This window comes from Mustela putorius, unplaced genomic scaffold (genome assembly GCF_011764305.1).
Source record: "Mustela putorius furo isolate JIRA1106 unplaced genomic scaffold, ASM1176430v1.1 tig00003962_pilon_pilon_pilon, whole genome shotgun sequence".
Lineage (NCBI taxonomy): Eukaryota > Metazoa > Chordata > Mammalia > Carnivora > Mustelidae > Mustela > Mustela putorius.
The window spans coordinates 11023525-11039712 of NW_025422106.1; the positions used below are offsets into that span (position 1 = coordinate 11023525).

General features: G+C 42.8%; 2 protein-coding genes across 2 annotated transcripts; both read left to right on the top strand.

Moving 5' to 3' along the window:
* The first annotated feature begins 5765 nt into the window (after positions 1-5765).
* Positions 5766-6707, top strand: LOC101670305 (olfactory receptor 4D1). The gene has a single exon (XM_004747323.2). It carries the CDS (start codon positions 5772-5774, stop codon positions 6705-6707), a length of 936 nt encoding a protein of 311 aa, XP_004747380.1. The 5' UTR covers positions 5766-5771.
* A 7703-nt stretch (positions 6708-14410) lies between these two features.
* LOC106003302 (olfactory receptor 4D1-like) lies at positions 14411-15489 on the top strand. Its single transcript, XM_004747322.3, has one exon. It carries the CDS (start codon positions 14554-14556, stop codon positions 15487-15489), a length of 936 nt encoding a protein of 311 aa, XP_004747379.1. The 5' UTR covers positions 14411-14553.
* The last annotated feature ends 699 nt before the right edge of the window (positions 15490-16188 follow it).

The window sequence follows — 16188 nt, forward strand, 5'->3', positions numbered from 1 at the left end:
AGGAATGAAGTCTTGCTATTTGCAACAACATGAATGGAGCTAGAGAGTATAATGTTAAGTGAAATAAGTCAGTAAGAGAAAGACAAATACTCTTTGATTTCACTCATATGTGGAATTTAAGAAACAAAACAAGTGAGCAAAGGGAAAAAAGAGAGAAAGAAGACAAGGAACAGACTCTTAGGGCACCTTATGGCTCAGTCGGCAGGGCAGGCGAGTCTTGATCTTGGGGTTGTAAATTCAAGCCCCATGTTGGGTGCAGAGATTACTTTAAAATAAATCTTTAAAAAGAGAGAAAGAAACAGACTCTTAACTATAGAGAACAAAATGGTGGTTACCAGAGGGGAGGTAGGTGAGGGGTGGGTGAGATAGGTGATGGGGATTAAGGAGGGCACCTGTTGTGATAAGCACAGAGTGATGTATGGAATAGTTGAATCACTGTGTTGTACACCTAAAACGAATGCAACACTGTATGTTAACTACACTGCAATCAAAATTAAAACAGAACCACTATGAAATACTTCACTCCCACTAGGATAGTTACAATAAAAAGATAGATAATAAGTGTTGGAGAAATTGTCACTGCTCAGATGCTGCTGGTGGGAATATAAATGGTGCAGCTGCTGGAAAATAGATTGGCAGTTCCTTAAAAGGGTAAACATAGAGTTATCACATGACCCAGTATTTCACCTCCCAGGTATATATATTCAAGATAACTGAAAACATATGTCCACACAAAAACATGTGTGCATATATTATAGCAAGATTATTCATAATAGCCAAAAAGTAGAAACAAGCCAATTGCCCAAGAATGGAATAACAGTAAACAAACTGGTATATCCACACAACGGAGTATTACTCAGGCGTGAAGAGGAATGTGGTACTAACAGAACATGGAAGAACCTTGGAAACATTATGCTTGGAGAAAGAAGAAAGAAGACTATATGTCTTATGACTCCATGTATATGAAGTGTCCTGAATGGGTAAATCCACAGGAACAAAAAGTAGATTAGTGATCAGTGGTTGCCAGAGCCTGGGGATAGAACAGACTGGAGAGTCAACTGCTAGAGAACAGAAGGTTGCTCTCAGGGAGTAGAGCATACTCTGGAGTTAGGCAGTGGCTGGTGATGACTACACAGACCTGTGAATGTATGAAAACTCACCTTAAAACAGTGTACCTTTAAAAATGATGAACTTGGGGCGCCTGGGTGGCTCAGTGGGTTAAAGCCTCTGCCTTCGGCTCAGGTCATGGGCCCAGGTTCCTGGGATCAAGCCCCACATTGGGTTCTCTGCTCCACGGGGAGCCTGCTTTCTCCTCTCTCTCTGCCTGCCTCTCTGCCTATTTGTGATCTCTGTCAAATAAATAAATAAAATATTTTTTTTAAATGGTGAATTTTATGGTATGTGAGTTGTATCTTGAGGGTAAACTTAGCCAATTTGTACTGAGAAGGTCATGCCAGCTGTGAGGAGAGCAGATCAGAGGTGGGGGTGAGAGATGCCTTAACAAATGGACATGTGAAAAGGCTTTGGAGTTTATAGAGGTCATGACTTTGACCATGTCATAGAATAGAGCTTACTTTTTCAACTACAGTGATGGAAGCAGAGAGTGGAGGCCTTGCACTGCCCATGATGCTAACCTCCAAGGATTTGGTTCTTGTAAACCTCCCCAGGAATTCATTTCCCATAAGCATTCTTCTTCTTCTTTGTCTTGGTCCTATGATCAGTGCCCCCGGAGCACTGGGACCCAAGGCGGTTTCTCAATGATAATGTGCATCTGATGCAACAGCTCACACACTTTTTTAATAACTCCCATTGCTCCTGCCCTCAGCAGCCTCAGCCCAGCTTCATTGCATGAATTAAGCCTAAGTTTTGTTCCCTGAGGAGTGTCCTTTCCCTTAAGGCCAGTCTTCTGTGTTCTTGGTCTGACAGAGGCCAGCAAAGGAATGGAGCTGCCAGAGAAGGGTGGTCTGGAGGGTGGAGGTTCCAAGTCCCCTTGGCCACTTTGGGCCAGAGGTAGGTGATGGCTACTGTGTCCTTCTCATGGACAAGTCAGCACTGAAAAGGCTCCTGCAAAGCCTATTGTAAGACCAGCATGGGGTGGAGAGAGGGTATGGGAAAGTCACTGGGCAAGGATGCTGGGGGACAGGGCTTGGGAGAACAGTTAATTTTATCTGGAACTAAGACTTTTGTCCATACTGGCTTATGTGTTGTGTGGAATTCAGGACAGAGGGTGGGAGGGAGAGCAGAAGAGACACAGCTGGTTTCTCCCCCATCTCCCACACACATACTCCAGCTTCTTCCCACACCTAGAAGAAAACACACCAGGTCTTTCTCTCACACTTCCCGCCCTCTACTGTTTCCCTTTTAATCCTCTGTTCTCCTCCTCCTCCTGCCCGCTGCTCTCCCACTCTGAGTCTCCATTCCTTCTCTACTGCTATGTCTCCATCCTCCCTTCTTCAAGATCTTGTCTTAATAAGACCTGTTAATACTTCCAAGATGACCACAGACTAGATTCACCCCCCACTTTTAAAATTTTTTTAAAGATTTTATTTTATTTATTTGACAGACAGATCACAAGTAGGCAGAGAGGCAGGCAGAGAGAGAGGAGGAAGCAGGCTCCCTGCTGAGCAGAGAGCCTGACGTGGGGCTCGATCCCAGGACCCTGGAATCATGACCCGAGCCGAAGGCAGAGGTCTCAACCCACTGAGCCACCCAGGCACCCCTCACCCCCCATTTTTTGAATCACTTGTCCCCCCCCCCCCTTAGTCCTGCATGGACGAATTTCACAAGAGTATGGTGGATGGGAAACAAGGTTGAGCAACAAAAGAAAAGGGTCTGGAATCCTTCTCTTTCCCTATTCATATCCATGACCCTCAGTATGTCACTTTATTTTGCCTTCCCATCTAAATCTATTCTTTTTGCACGTAGGCGGAAGAATCATTTCAAAGATTCTTACAAGTTCGTGAAAAGCATGCTGGCCATGCTAAGAGGACGCTTTTAGGTTTGTAACTCTGGTGATAGTGGGAATTATAATTTGGAGTTCCCTTTAACTTCTCTTGAACTGAACTTTTATTCGTTGGCGACTTGCTCTCTTTTCATCTCTCACAGTGGTCTGGTCCATCCCAACACATCAAGCCATCAAGCATCCTTTTAGGAATTATCTATGAGAAAGGCTATGTGTGCCCCCAGGAACTTGGGATACTTGGGATTGGGTGTAGCACTCAACATATCAGACTTGCAGGAACTTGGGGTACTTGGGGTTGAGTGTAGCACTCAACACATCAGACTTGCATTGAAATTACAAACACAAGTGAGGAGACATCCTTATGGAAAAATACCAGTTCGTGGTAATGTTAGAGAATAGTTCATTATTCTCAGGCCTTGAAGGAAGGGTAGGATTCAGATAGATGAGCAGGATGGGAAGGCAATCCAGGTGGGGTACTGGACTGATGAAAGAAAGGTCCTGACGCCTAAGGAACTGAGGAGGGGCTCAGTTTGGTTGAAGTCCAGGGTTCTCAGCAGGGAGCAAGTAAGAAGAGAATAGTGCTTAGGAGTGCAGAATATGGGACTCATCAGACCTGGGTCAGAGTTCCAGCTTTGCTACTCACTCTCAGTGTGACGTGGGACAAATTATTTAACCTTTTTAAGCCTCCGTTTATTTGTTTGTAAAGTGGGGATAATTAACAGTATTTACTATATTTTATAAGGATGCAAATACTATATGAGAATTAAACAGGTTAATGTTTATAAACTGTTTAGCGTAGTGCCAACACCTAGCGAACACTCAGTAAATGTCTGCTACTACAATGACAGCAATTCCTGTCACCACTACAAGAAATGTTGACTACTTCAGCTACTGCTAAGTGGCAGATGGGTCTGCAAAGAAAGGTAGGAGCCCTTGAAAAGCCATCTAAGTGTGAATTCTTTCTTATAGGCATTGAAGAACCATGGAAAATCTTGAAAGTTTTGATGTAGATGGAAAACGTCTTTTAGGAAGTTGACGTTACAGACTGTGCATCTCTGACTAATGAAGACATAGAGACGTGTGTGACAGTTGTAATTCTTATAGGGATAAAGGTAAAAGTAGGGATACTAGAGCTCTGTTGTTGGCATTTTAGGAATCCATAATTAGGTGGGAGGGGTTGGGGGGAAAGGGTTAGAGGTCGGGCGCTTTCTCAGAGAGGCCAAACCAGGCCATTTAAGATGCTGCCCACCCAGTCTAATCTTGACAGCATGTGGTAGAGCAAGGGCACAAAGCCGGAGACAGAGATGTATTACCCTCTGTTAGAGTTGTTCTGACAATGCCCCTTGAGTGTCTGCTCCACTGCCGCCTGTCTCGCGGCTTTCCACCCCAGTGTGCCGGGGTAAGCCTTCTTTAACCCTGTCTCATCACATCATTTCCCACCAAAAGGCGTACAGGGGTTCTCAGTTGTCCATGGGATGCTTTTCATACAGTCTTATGCTGACAGTTGGTGGAGTCACAGGATTAAAAAAAAAAATGCATCTTCTTGGTACACCATTTTTACACACCTATTGGGGTTGAATGTGAATTCTAGGGATAAAATAAAGATGACAATATTTTGAGTCTTGGAACACCTCACAGATAATTTCAGAGATAATTCTGTTTCATAATTGTAGATAGAAGACTTTTTATACTTATTCATTCAATTCCCTATAAAAAGCATATCATGGCAATTGCTGTTTTCTTCTCATATGTCAGGTAGGAAGCAGGGCGGAGAAATCCTTTTAGGCTCTATTGTCTTCACAGGGTGGAGCCTCAGGACAAGTTTTCCTGAACGATTAGAGAAAATTTTAGAAAGGTGTAACTTGAGGGAATGGATTTTAACATTAAAGAACTAAGTTTATTTTTCAAGGGAATGCCTGCTAGAACTTCCACTTACTGAACTAATGAAATCCGTTTCTTCTTTATTCTGTATTTTCTGTAACTCCTTGATCTTAGCAATCAAAGTTTATAAGCCACAATACTTAAATTAAAAAAAAAACCCTCAAAGATTGTCTAGACATATGCCTATAATAGAAAGTTCCAATAGTTTTTAAAATATAAAGCTTGAGAGTTCAAGGAAATTTTGCATTTGTCCTGGGATGTTCTGAGATATCTCTACAGATGGCCTCACGGCAACAATGCCATTAGAGAAGTATTTATATGGAAAAGCCTGAGAAGTCCTAATCATCCCAGATTTAGCCAAGATCATCTGCTTGTTTGCTTTACATTTGGTTCCAAATTAGGGCATGAAAATTTCTTCTAATCCACACCTCTCTTCCTCGGCAATGAATCATACGCAGCTCAAACTGCCATGACGAAGCATCTATTTGTTTATCTAAAATCATTAGTCTCTGTATCCTTTCAAGATTTTTGCAGCCAGGATAATGATATTTGCCATCACCTGTACTTGCTGACATGTTTGTTCATTTTCTTCATTGATTCAACCATGTTTGTGGAGCCTGTAGTTCACATGGCACTATGTTGGGCACATTAGGTATGAATCAACAAGAAACCTGTGGGACACGGACAGAGTGATACAAAGCAGGGAAAGACCCATAAAAGCCTGGGATATGATGTAGGGTGTGGTTAAGGAGATAAGTCTGTGAGGGCCTTGAAAATGTATTTATCTCCATGGAAGGCTCTCCTAAATTCCATCTTAGAATATATTCAACAATGACTTTGATCAACTTATTCTGACTCTCCTAAGGTAAATGATGGAATTTTCATGATTTTTTGCATGGTTTTTCTTTAGGCATGTGGGGAAGATCCCATGGAAGCACAAAATATCACACAGGTGTCAGAGTTTGTCCTCATGGCATTCTCACAGACCCACGAGCTCCAGAAATTTCTGTTCCTGGTGTTCCTGTTTGTCTATGTCACCACTGTTGTGGGAAACATCCTTATCATGGTCACAGTGACTTCTGACTCCCGACTCCACAGCCCCATGTATTTTCTGCTCCGAAATCTGGCTGTCATAGACCTTTGCTATTCCACAGTGACTTCTCCAAAGATGCTGGTGGACTTCTTTCATGAGGTCAAGACCATCTCCTACCAGGGCTGCATGGCCCAGATCTTCTTCTTCCACCTCCTGGGAGGTGGGACCGTCTTCTTCCTTTCAGTAATGGCCTATGACCGCTACATAGCCATCTCCCGGCCCCTCCACTATGTCACCATCATGAACACTCGATTGTGTGTGTGCTTGGTGGTGGCTGCTTGGGTAGGGGGATTTGTTCACTCCATTGTCCAGCTGGCTCTGATGCTCCCATTGCCTTTTTGTGGCCCCAACATTCTGGATAACTTCTACTGTGATGTCCCCCAAGTGCTGAGACTTGCCTGCACGGACACCTCCCTCCTGGAGTTCCTCATGATCTCCAACAGTGGAATGCTGGTCCTCATCTGGTTCCTTCTCCTTCTGATATCTTACACGGTCATCCTGGTGATGCTGAGGTCCCACTCAGGGCAGGCGAGGAAGAAGGCAGCTTCCACCTGCACCACCCACATCATTGTAGTGTCCATGATCTTCATTCCTTGTATCTATATCTACTCCCGGCCCTTCACCCCCTTCCCCATGGACAAGGCTGTGTCCATCAGCTACACGGTTATGACCCCCATGCTCAACCCCATGATCTACACACTGAGGAATCAGGAGATGCAGGCAGCCATGAAGAGATTAGGCAAGCGCCTTGTAATATGTAACAAGGAATGAATATAAAAATATTTTGAGTTTAAATGACAAGTCTTCCCTCCGATCTTTTATTTTCCCACATGAAAAGTGGAGGGAAATCTTTATAGACTGTGACATTTGAGATGAAATCAGTGCTTCTCTGAATCTACTCCTGTGTCAGGTATTGTGTTAGACATTTTCTCACTTTGATCTCAGCCTTATAAAATGGACAGTGGATATATTGGTTCATATTAAACACTTTAGCAAATGAGAGAACTCAGAGAGAAGTAACTTGCTCAATGGTGAACCACAAGTATGTTGCTGGAAGAGCTTGGCCAGGACTTGGTTCTTCTGACTCCAATTTTAGAGGCAAGGCTGTGGGTGGGATGTGAAATTCAAGGTTTCCCACAAACACAACCGAAAACCTGGAGAGTTCCTCAGCTGTGGATGAATATCTGTGATGACTGGTGAACAGTCTCATCTTAATTCTGGAATAATCACAATCTTTTCTGCTCCCTGCTTTTACTCTTCTTTCTTTATCTATGGAGTTCTGTAACTTTACTCAGCTAGGTATTTGCATCCACTGAGGGTTGTCAATATTCTTTTACCCATTCAATCTATTGGTTCCATTTGTAAATAACCAGAAGTCACTTACTGGTTCAATTTTTTTTTTAAGATTTTATTTATTTATTTTGACAGACAGAGATCACAAGTAGACAGAGAGGCAGGCAGAGAGAGAGGAAGGGAAGCAGGCTCCCCTGCTGAGCAGTCCCAGGATCCTGGGATCATGACCTGAGCTGGAGGCAGAGGCTTTTACCCAACAAGCCACCCAGGCGCCCCCTGGTTCAATTTTTTAAATAGTTATCTTGGGTCTCTTTCTTAATTTATGAAAATTTTGCTTTTCTGTGATCCAGAATTCAATTCTAAGGATGGTAGGAAGCAAAGAAGTGTTAATTATAATCTATAACATTGACCTAAAGGAGAGAAATGGGAGACATTTCCTCAGATGTACTTACACATGATCTCACAACATGAGATACTCACTTTTGAACTGAATTTGTTGAAAAAAACCTCTTTTAGATGAACACAGCTATATCCTTGAGAATTTAAGACATCTCTTACTGAAGCTATACTATGTTTATGATATAAATGTTATTTGGACGTAAATTTATTAACCCTAAATGGGTTGGTGCAATGTCTTTCAACTATAAACACTGTACAGAAAAAAATTTAAAAGTTGTTCATGGGCCGCATGGGTAACTCAGTTGGTTGCGTGACCGACTTTTGGTTTTGGCTGGGGACACAATCTCATGCGTCCTGTGATTTGCCCCAAGTCAGGCTCCACACTCAGCAGGGAGTCTTCTTGAAGATTCACTCTTTCTGTTCATGTCCCCTACTCATGCGCATGCTTTCTCTCTAAAGTAAATAAATAAATCTTAAAAAAATAAGTTGTTCATAAAATGGCTTAAATTAAAAACATTTCCCATGTTCTGATGCTGTCTTAAATTGTATAGTGAGACACTAACAGGAATTGTAGCCAAGGCACTCTGTCTGCGCTCTAACTCCTGCTGGTTGTGTTTCCTTTGGACATCATTGAATCTCTACTTCTTTAGCTATAAAATTTCCATAATTGCTCACAGTGTTGTGTGGGTCAGTGGGGTGAATGGAAAAATTCCAACACAGGTCTTGGCATATTGTAGGCATTCAATTAATGTTAGTTCCCCCACCATTCCCATTTCCAATTGTTTTTTGACTTCTCATCAATACTTTTTCTCCAATTTTAATTCCAGAATAGTTAATGTACAGTGTTAAATTAGCTTCAGGTGTACAATATAGTGATTCAACAATTCCAACTATTACTCAGTGCTCATCAAAATAGGTGTCCTCCTAATCTCCTTCACCTATATCACCCATCCTACCACCCACCTCCCCTCTGTTGGCTCTCTGTAGTTAAAAGACTATTTTTTGGTTTGTCTCTTTTTTCCCCTTTGTTCATTTGTTTTGTTTCTTAAATTCTACATATGAGTACATATGATATTTGTCTTTCTCTTACTGATTTATGTCACTTAGCATTATACTGTCTAGACCCATCTATGTTGTTGAAAATGGCAAGATTTCATTCCTTTATATGGCTGAATAATATTCCATTATACAGACACACACATACACACATATAAACCATATCTTATTTATCTTGTCATCTGTTGATAGACACTTGGGCTGTTTCCACAATTTGGCTATTGTAAATAATGCCTCAGTAAACATACAGGTGCACGTATCCTTTTGTATAGGAGTTTTCCTAGTCTTTGGGTAAATATGGAATAGTGTAATACTAGCGTGGTTTTATTTTTAATTTTTTGAGGAACCTCCGTATTGTTTTCCACAGTGGCTGTACCAGTGCATGAGGGATCCTTTTTCTCCATATCCTCGCCAGCACTTGTTGTTTCTTGTGTTTTTTATTTCAGCCATTCTGATAGGTAAGAGGTAACATCTCATTGCGGTTTTGGTTTACATTTCCCTGATGATGAGTGATGTTGAGTGTCTTTTCATGTGTCTGTTGTCCATCTGGATGTCTTCTTTGGAGAAATGTGTGTTCATGTCTTCTGCCCATTTTTAAATTGGATTATTTGTTTTTCTGCTGTTGAATTGTAGAAGTTCTTTACTTTTTTGAACACTAATTCCTTTTATGGATACATCATTTGCACATATCTTTTCCCATTCAATATGTTGTCTTTCAATGTTGATTGCTTCCTTCATTGTGCAGAAGCTTTTTATTTTATTGTAGTCTCAACAGTTTATTTTTGCTCTTATTTCCCTTGCCTCAGAAGACATCTACAAAAATATTGCTTTGTCTGATGTCATAGACATTACTGACTGTGCTCTCTTCTAGGATTTTATGGTTTTAGGTCTTACATTCAGGTTTTTAATGCATTTCGAGTTTGCTTTTGCATATGGAGTAAGAAAGTGGTCCATCTTCACTCTTTTGCATGCAGCTGTTCAGTTTTCCCAGCACCATTTGTTGAAAAGACTTCTTTTCCCCACTGGGTGCTCTTTCCTGCTTTGTTGAAGATTAATTGACTTCTGGGTTTCTTATTCTGTTCCATTGGTGTATGTGTCTATTTTTGTGCCAGTACCATATTGTTTTGATTGCTTGAGCTTTGTTGTATAAGTTGCAACCTTCCCACCGATACTTTTAAATTACACCAAGAGAGTCATTTGGTTCTTTAGGGTCTAAACAATCAGGACTACTGAAGTAATGCTCTATTGTCATTTTGTTTATATAGGATTAGTGAAAACAGCTCTCTTAGAAGTTGTTGATGGAAGGCTGTAAATTATTTCAGTTTTAGCAGATTGAAACAATTTTGTTAATGTAACTCTACTCAACTGACACACGATGGTACATTACTTTCAGGTGTACCTCTGGGTGATTCAGCTTCTCTATCTGGTATGCTCAATCATAGTTTGATCCTGGCTCAGAGAATACTTCATGTCTCAGCCTTATGAATCTGTTGATCTTGCCATTCCAGTTCTATTTTTTAAAAGATTTTATTTACTTATTTGAGAGAGAGAGCAAGAGAGAATACATGAGCAGGGGCAGAGGGAGAAGGAAAAGCAGAATCCCCTGCTGAGCCAGGAGCCTGATGTGGGGCTCTATCCCAGGACCTTGGGATCACAACCTAACTGACTGAGCCACCCAGGTGCCCCTCCAGTTGGATTTTTTTCTTTAAAGATTTTATTTATTTATTTGACAGACAGATCACAAGTAGGCAGAGAGGCAGGCAGAGGGAGAGGAAGGGAAGCAGGCTCCCTGCTGAGCAGAGATCCTGATTCAGGGCTTGATCCCAGGACCCTGAGATCATGACCTGAGCCGAAGGCAGTGGCTTTAACCCATTGAGACATCCAGGTGCCCCACCTCCAGTTGGATTTTTAATCAAGTTCAGGGATGATTGAGGTGTGAGGAGGAAAAGACCTCATTCAACCTTGCCTAAATGTTTACTTTACATTGGATCCATGAAAGGTGGTGTATCTGTCCGAGTTCCACCAGAGCAACAAGACCAGTTGGATATAGATGACATATGTCTAATAAGAGATTTGTTGCAAGGAGTTGGCTTATATGATTGTGAGACTGACCCCCAGGCCAGTAGAAATGCACAGGATGGGCAGGTGGGGACTTTGCATGAGCTGAAGCCACCACAGTCCTGAATGTCACCTTCTTCAAGGAAACCTCAGGCCTGCCCTCAAGGCTTTTTAACTCATTGAATCAGGCACATCCAGTTTATCTAGGAAATTCTCTTCCGCTTAAAATCAACTGATTGTAGACAGCAATCACATCTGTGAAGTACCTTCACAGCAACATCTAGATTAGTGTTGGATCGAATAACTGGGAACTATAGACCAGTCAAGGTGACATAGAAAACCGACCATCGTAACGGGAGAATTATTGATTATCAGTGATGCTGGGCACCCTCAATGGGAATCTAAATGAAGTTGCTTCTGGATGTATCCATTTAAGTTTGAAGTGGTAACAATAGTTAAGTGTGACAAATATTTCTTTTCTTAGATAATGCTACATGGGGAAATCATTTTCTCAGTTCATTTTCCATGACTGGGTCTTTAGTGTGATTCCTCTCTCCCTGCCATTCTGGTCTTTGGAATTCATTATATTGCCTAGTGGATGCAGTGAACAGAAGAGGTCTGGTGGACATTCTACAAACCCATATGTGCCTTGACAGGGGAAATACATGAACTGAAACATATTCGTTTTCTCTTAGTGAAAGCTAAGTCAGAATCAGAATTCAGCCACGCGATAGTCAATTAATTATATAAGTCCTGTTTCCTTCCCCAGAATCAATCCAGGCTAATTGGCTCCAAGTGATTAAATTTTGAAATGGACTGAAGCTCTAAATAAGAGTCAGTGGTCAGTTTGCTTTTTAATCTACGTCTCTTGTATGTGGGAGATCTTCACATTACATTCTTATCTGCCAGAGGCAGAAACTATTTGGCCAAGTATAAACATGTACAACGAGAGAATTTAGACTAACCTGGAAATACTGTGTAGATCAGAGAGATCTAAGAAATCGGGTTTTACAACACATCAAGCTTACAATGGCAGTCCATTTTGGTTTTGATCACTTTCTCATATTGAGAAATTATAGGAGTTTCTTGCAGCAACCCTTGTGTTAGAAACCATAGTAATTCACATGTAAAAAAATTTTTAGCATTTTATAGATAATGTTAGTAGACCTGGATATGGATGGTAAATCAACACTGGCGGGTCTGGTTGGTAAAATAAAGGAAAAGATTTTTTAAAGTATTGATTATATTGTAGAAATGTTTTCCCATGGATGACTTTCTCTAAAAAAAGATAAAGTTTAAAGAAGAAAAGGAGAAAGAGAAGAAGGAGGAGAAGGCATAGAAAGAAAGTAATCAAACCGGTAAGCTTGATGATTCTGCACACTCTCAGAAAGAGAAAGAAAGAGAAAAAGAAAGAGAGAGAGTAAGAGAGAGAACAGACGGTGGTGTGGCCCAGAACCGGGAGCATCAGCATTATCTGAGAACTTGTTGCAGATGCAGATTCTTGGCACTATTACTAACCAGTTGGATGAGAAAGTCAGGGACTTGGTACACACTACTCGGTCTTCACAAGCTCTCCAGGTGATTCTATTAAGGGTAAGAATCCCTGTCCCAGGGACGCCTGGGTGGCTCAGTTGGTTAAGCAGCTGCCTTCGGCTCAGGTCATGATCCCGGGGTCCTGGGATCGAGTCTCGCATCGGGCTCCTTGCTCGGCAGGGAGCCTGCTTCTCCCTCTGCCTCTGCCTGCCTCTTTGTCTGCCTGTGCTCGCTCTCTCTCCCTCTGTCTCTGGCAAATAAATAAATAAAATCTTAAAAAAAAAAAAAAAAAAAGAATCCCTGGCCCATAAATGGGTTTGTCTAAAACTCCCAGAAACTGTTTCTTTGGAAGAGACTCTTACCCTTTTAGATCATGGCTTGACAATCCCACATCCTCCAAATCTCTAAAGTTTTCAGTGTCCTTGGTACTTTGGTTCCTATGGAAGACCTCTCAGACAGCTAAATGTTTTTGAGAACTTTTAGAAACTTTTTAACAACTCCCATTGTTCCCTTGTTTCCAGTGGGAATCAGGGGCAGTGTGTGTGTTTGGTGGGGGGTGGGGAGAATCAGCCCAGCTCTGTTTCTAGAGCTGAGCCCAGTCCAATAGTGTGTCCCTGAGGATATGCCCTCTCTCCCTAGGGTCACCCCCGCTGTCATAGGTGATGTGTGGGCAGTGGCCAGGGAACTGATGTTGCAGGAAGGAGCTCTCCAAGATGAACAGTCCGTGGAGCTGAGTGTGTGGCTCAGAACTGGGAGCGTAGCGTCAGCATTATCTGAGAACTCGTTTCAGATGCAGATTCTTGGCCCTATTACTGACCAGCTGAATGAGGAAGTCTGGAGCTGGGGACACACTACTCGCTCTTCAAAAGCTCCCCAGGTGGTTCTTTTTTTCTTTTTAAGATTTTATTTATTTATTAGAAAAACAGAGAGAGAAAAGGAATGATGGAGATGGTGAGAGAGAGAGTGTGAGACTCCCCCCTGAACAGGAGAAATGTGATCAGACATGAACTTAGAAAGGTCTCACGGACATTCTTTTAGAACTGGCTTGTGGCAGAAGCAAATGGAAGAGAAAGAATGAGATGAACTTGACCATTGATCTCTGATGGACTGCTGTAGGCACATGGGAGGGGATGGGACTGAGAATGGGCAGGAGGAGTGGGGAGGCCCCCACTCTAACATGTCTCCCTCTATATCTCCCCCTCACCCCCTTCTCCAGCTTTGCCCTGGTCCCTGCTCCCCCCACCTTCCCCTTTCCCTTTCCTCCACCTGCTCTCTTCCTCTCTCTCCCTTCCTCTTCCTCCCCCAGCTTTGTCTGTTTCCATGCTCTTGTTTCAACATCTTCCTCCATCTTCTCCCCTTGTATCAGTAACATCTTCTAAACTTCTTGTTCCTTTCAGCAGCGTTCTCAGAGTCTCTGTCATGCAATATTCATCACCTATTCCTTAAACCAGAGACTCTCTCTCATCTTGGCCTCTCTCTTGTCCCAGCACACACTCCATTTCTTTCCAGGTAAGGGGATGCACCCCACAGCTCTTCACGAACCTGGCATCAACCCCACGTGACTTGGGAGCATTGACTGTCACCAAGATGGGCATTGTGGGGCACAAATAAAGATCCCTGTCTCTGCCTCTGGGAGCTTCAGTTAAACTGTGGAAGAAAACCATAGTCACAGGAAAAGCCCATTAACGTGACGATCTGGTAAATGTCGCATGAAAAGTCATTCCTAGAAAAGTGTATTTGAGACCCGAGGAAGGGAGGATGTCTTAGTGGAGGAGAATACCCAGAAGAAGTGATTGCCAGAGTGATTCGTTTCCAGACACTTTCTAAGGAACTTGATGGGTTATTCTATTTCATGCCCTAGACAATTCTCTAAAGAAGAGGTCTTTATTCCTGTCTTACAGATGTGGAAACTGAGACTCAGAGAGATTAAATAGCATAATCAAGGTCAAATCTCAAGTGACTAGAAGCCATGAATTTGACGGTGGGTGTGTTGGACTCCAACTGTGTCCCCAGACTGGATCCCATGGAATCTTTGAAAGGCAGGTTGCAATATGTCTCTGGCTGGCTTTAAGATATCTCACCAATTTATATGACAGCACTAGTTTGTCAGCTGTCCACTGACAAGCCCATTAATAATAGCACGTGGCGATATGGTCTGCATGTGAGGCTCCATCCTCTGGACCCACACAACTCAGCTGGAGCCCCAAATGAGCACTTAAAGTGACTCCATGCATCTGTATCTATGATTCCTTTTCTTTAGGAGGATGGAGAGGGTGCCATGGAGCCAGGGAACCTCACATGGGTATCAGAGTTTGTCTTTCTGGGGTTCTCAGAGACTCGAGAGCTCCAGCTCTTCCTGTTCCTGGTGTTCCTGTTTGTCTACACCACCACTGTTGTGGGAAACCTCCTCATCATGGTCACGGTGACCTCGGACATCCGGCTCCACACTCCCATGTATTTTCTGCTCCGAAATCTGGCTGTCTTAGACCTCTGTTTCTCCTCTGTCACTGCCCCAAAGATGCTGGTAGACTTCCTCTCTGAGAAGAAGACCATCTCCTACCAGGGCTGCATGGCCCAGATTTTTTTTGTTCACCTTTTTGGTGGCGGGATTGTCTTCTTCCTCTCAGTGATGGCCTTTGACCGCTACATAGCCATCTCCCGACCCCTCCACTATGTCATCATCATGAACACTCAGCTCTGTGTAGGCTTGGTGGTGGCTACTTGGGTAGGGGGATTTGTTCACTCCATTGTCCAGCTGGCTCTGATGCTCCCATTGCCTTTTTGTGGTCCCAACGTCCTGGATAACTTCTACTGTAATGTCCCCCAAGTGCTGAGACTTGCCTGCATGGACACCTCCCTCCTGGAGTTCCTCATGATCTCCAACAGTGGAATGCTGGTCCTCATCTGGTTCCTTCTCCTTCTGATATCTTACACGGTCATCCTGGTGATGCTGAGGTCCCACTCAGGGCAGGCGAGGAAGAAGGCAGCTTCCACCTGCACCACCCACATCATTGTAGTGTCTATGATCTTCATTCCCTATATCTCTGTCTACTCCCGGCCTTTCAGTACCTTTTCCTTGGATAAAACTTTATCTATCAGCTACACGGTTATGACCCCCATGCTCAACCCCATGATATACACTCTGAGGAATCAGGAGATGCAGGCAGCCATGAAGAGATTACGCAAGCACCTCATGATATGTAATAGGAAGTGAGCTTAGAGTGTCTTGACTACGGGCACATGGGCAGTTCAGTTGTTTAGGTGTCCAACTTTTGATAACAGCTCTGGTCTTGATCTCAGGAAGTGAGTTCAAGCCCTATGTGCAGCCTAATTAAAGAAATAATCTTGGCTTTAAAAGACAACTTTTCCATATGAACATTTGTTCTACCATGTGAAAAATAGAGGAAAGTCTTTATGGAGTGTGACATTTGACATTAAATCAATATTTCTGTGTACGTACTCTTATGTTTGGTATTATTTTAGGCACTTTCTCACTTTTAAAAAAAAAATTTATTTATTTGAGAGAGAGAGAGACTGTGTCCGGAGAAGGGACAGAGGGAGATGGAGAGGGAGAATCTCAAGCCAGACTCCCTGCTGAGGAGGACCCCAAGATCATAACCAGACCTGAAATCAAAGGGCCAGATCCTCGAATGACTGAACCACCCAGGTGCTCTGGCACGTTCTCACTTTAATCTCTTCCTCATAAGATGGACAGTGGATATATTATTATTATATTAAACATTTTAACAATGAGAGAACTCAGGGAGAGGTGACTCAGTGGTGAATAGCAAGTGAGTGGCAGAGCTTGGCCAGGACTAGGTTCTTCTGACTCCAAGTTTAGAGGCAAGGCTGTAGGTGGGACGTGAAATTCAAGGTTTCCCAGACACAAGCGAAAACCTGGAGAGTTCCTCAG

Excerpts from the sequence above, each read along its gene's own strand:
- LOC101670305 (XM_004747323.2), top strand. The coding sequence starts at position 5,772 with ATGGAAGCACAAAATATCACACAGGTGTCAGAGTTTGTCCTCATGGCA.
- LOC106003302 (XM_004747322.3), top strand. The coding sequence starts at position 14,554 with ATGGAGCCAGGGAACCTCACATGGGTATCAGAGTTTGTCTTTCTGGGG.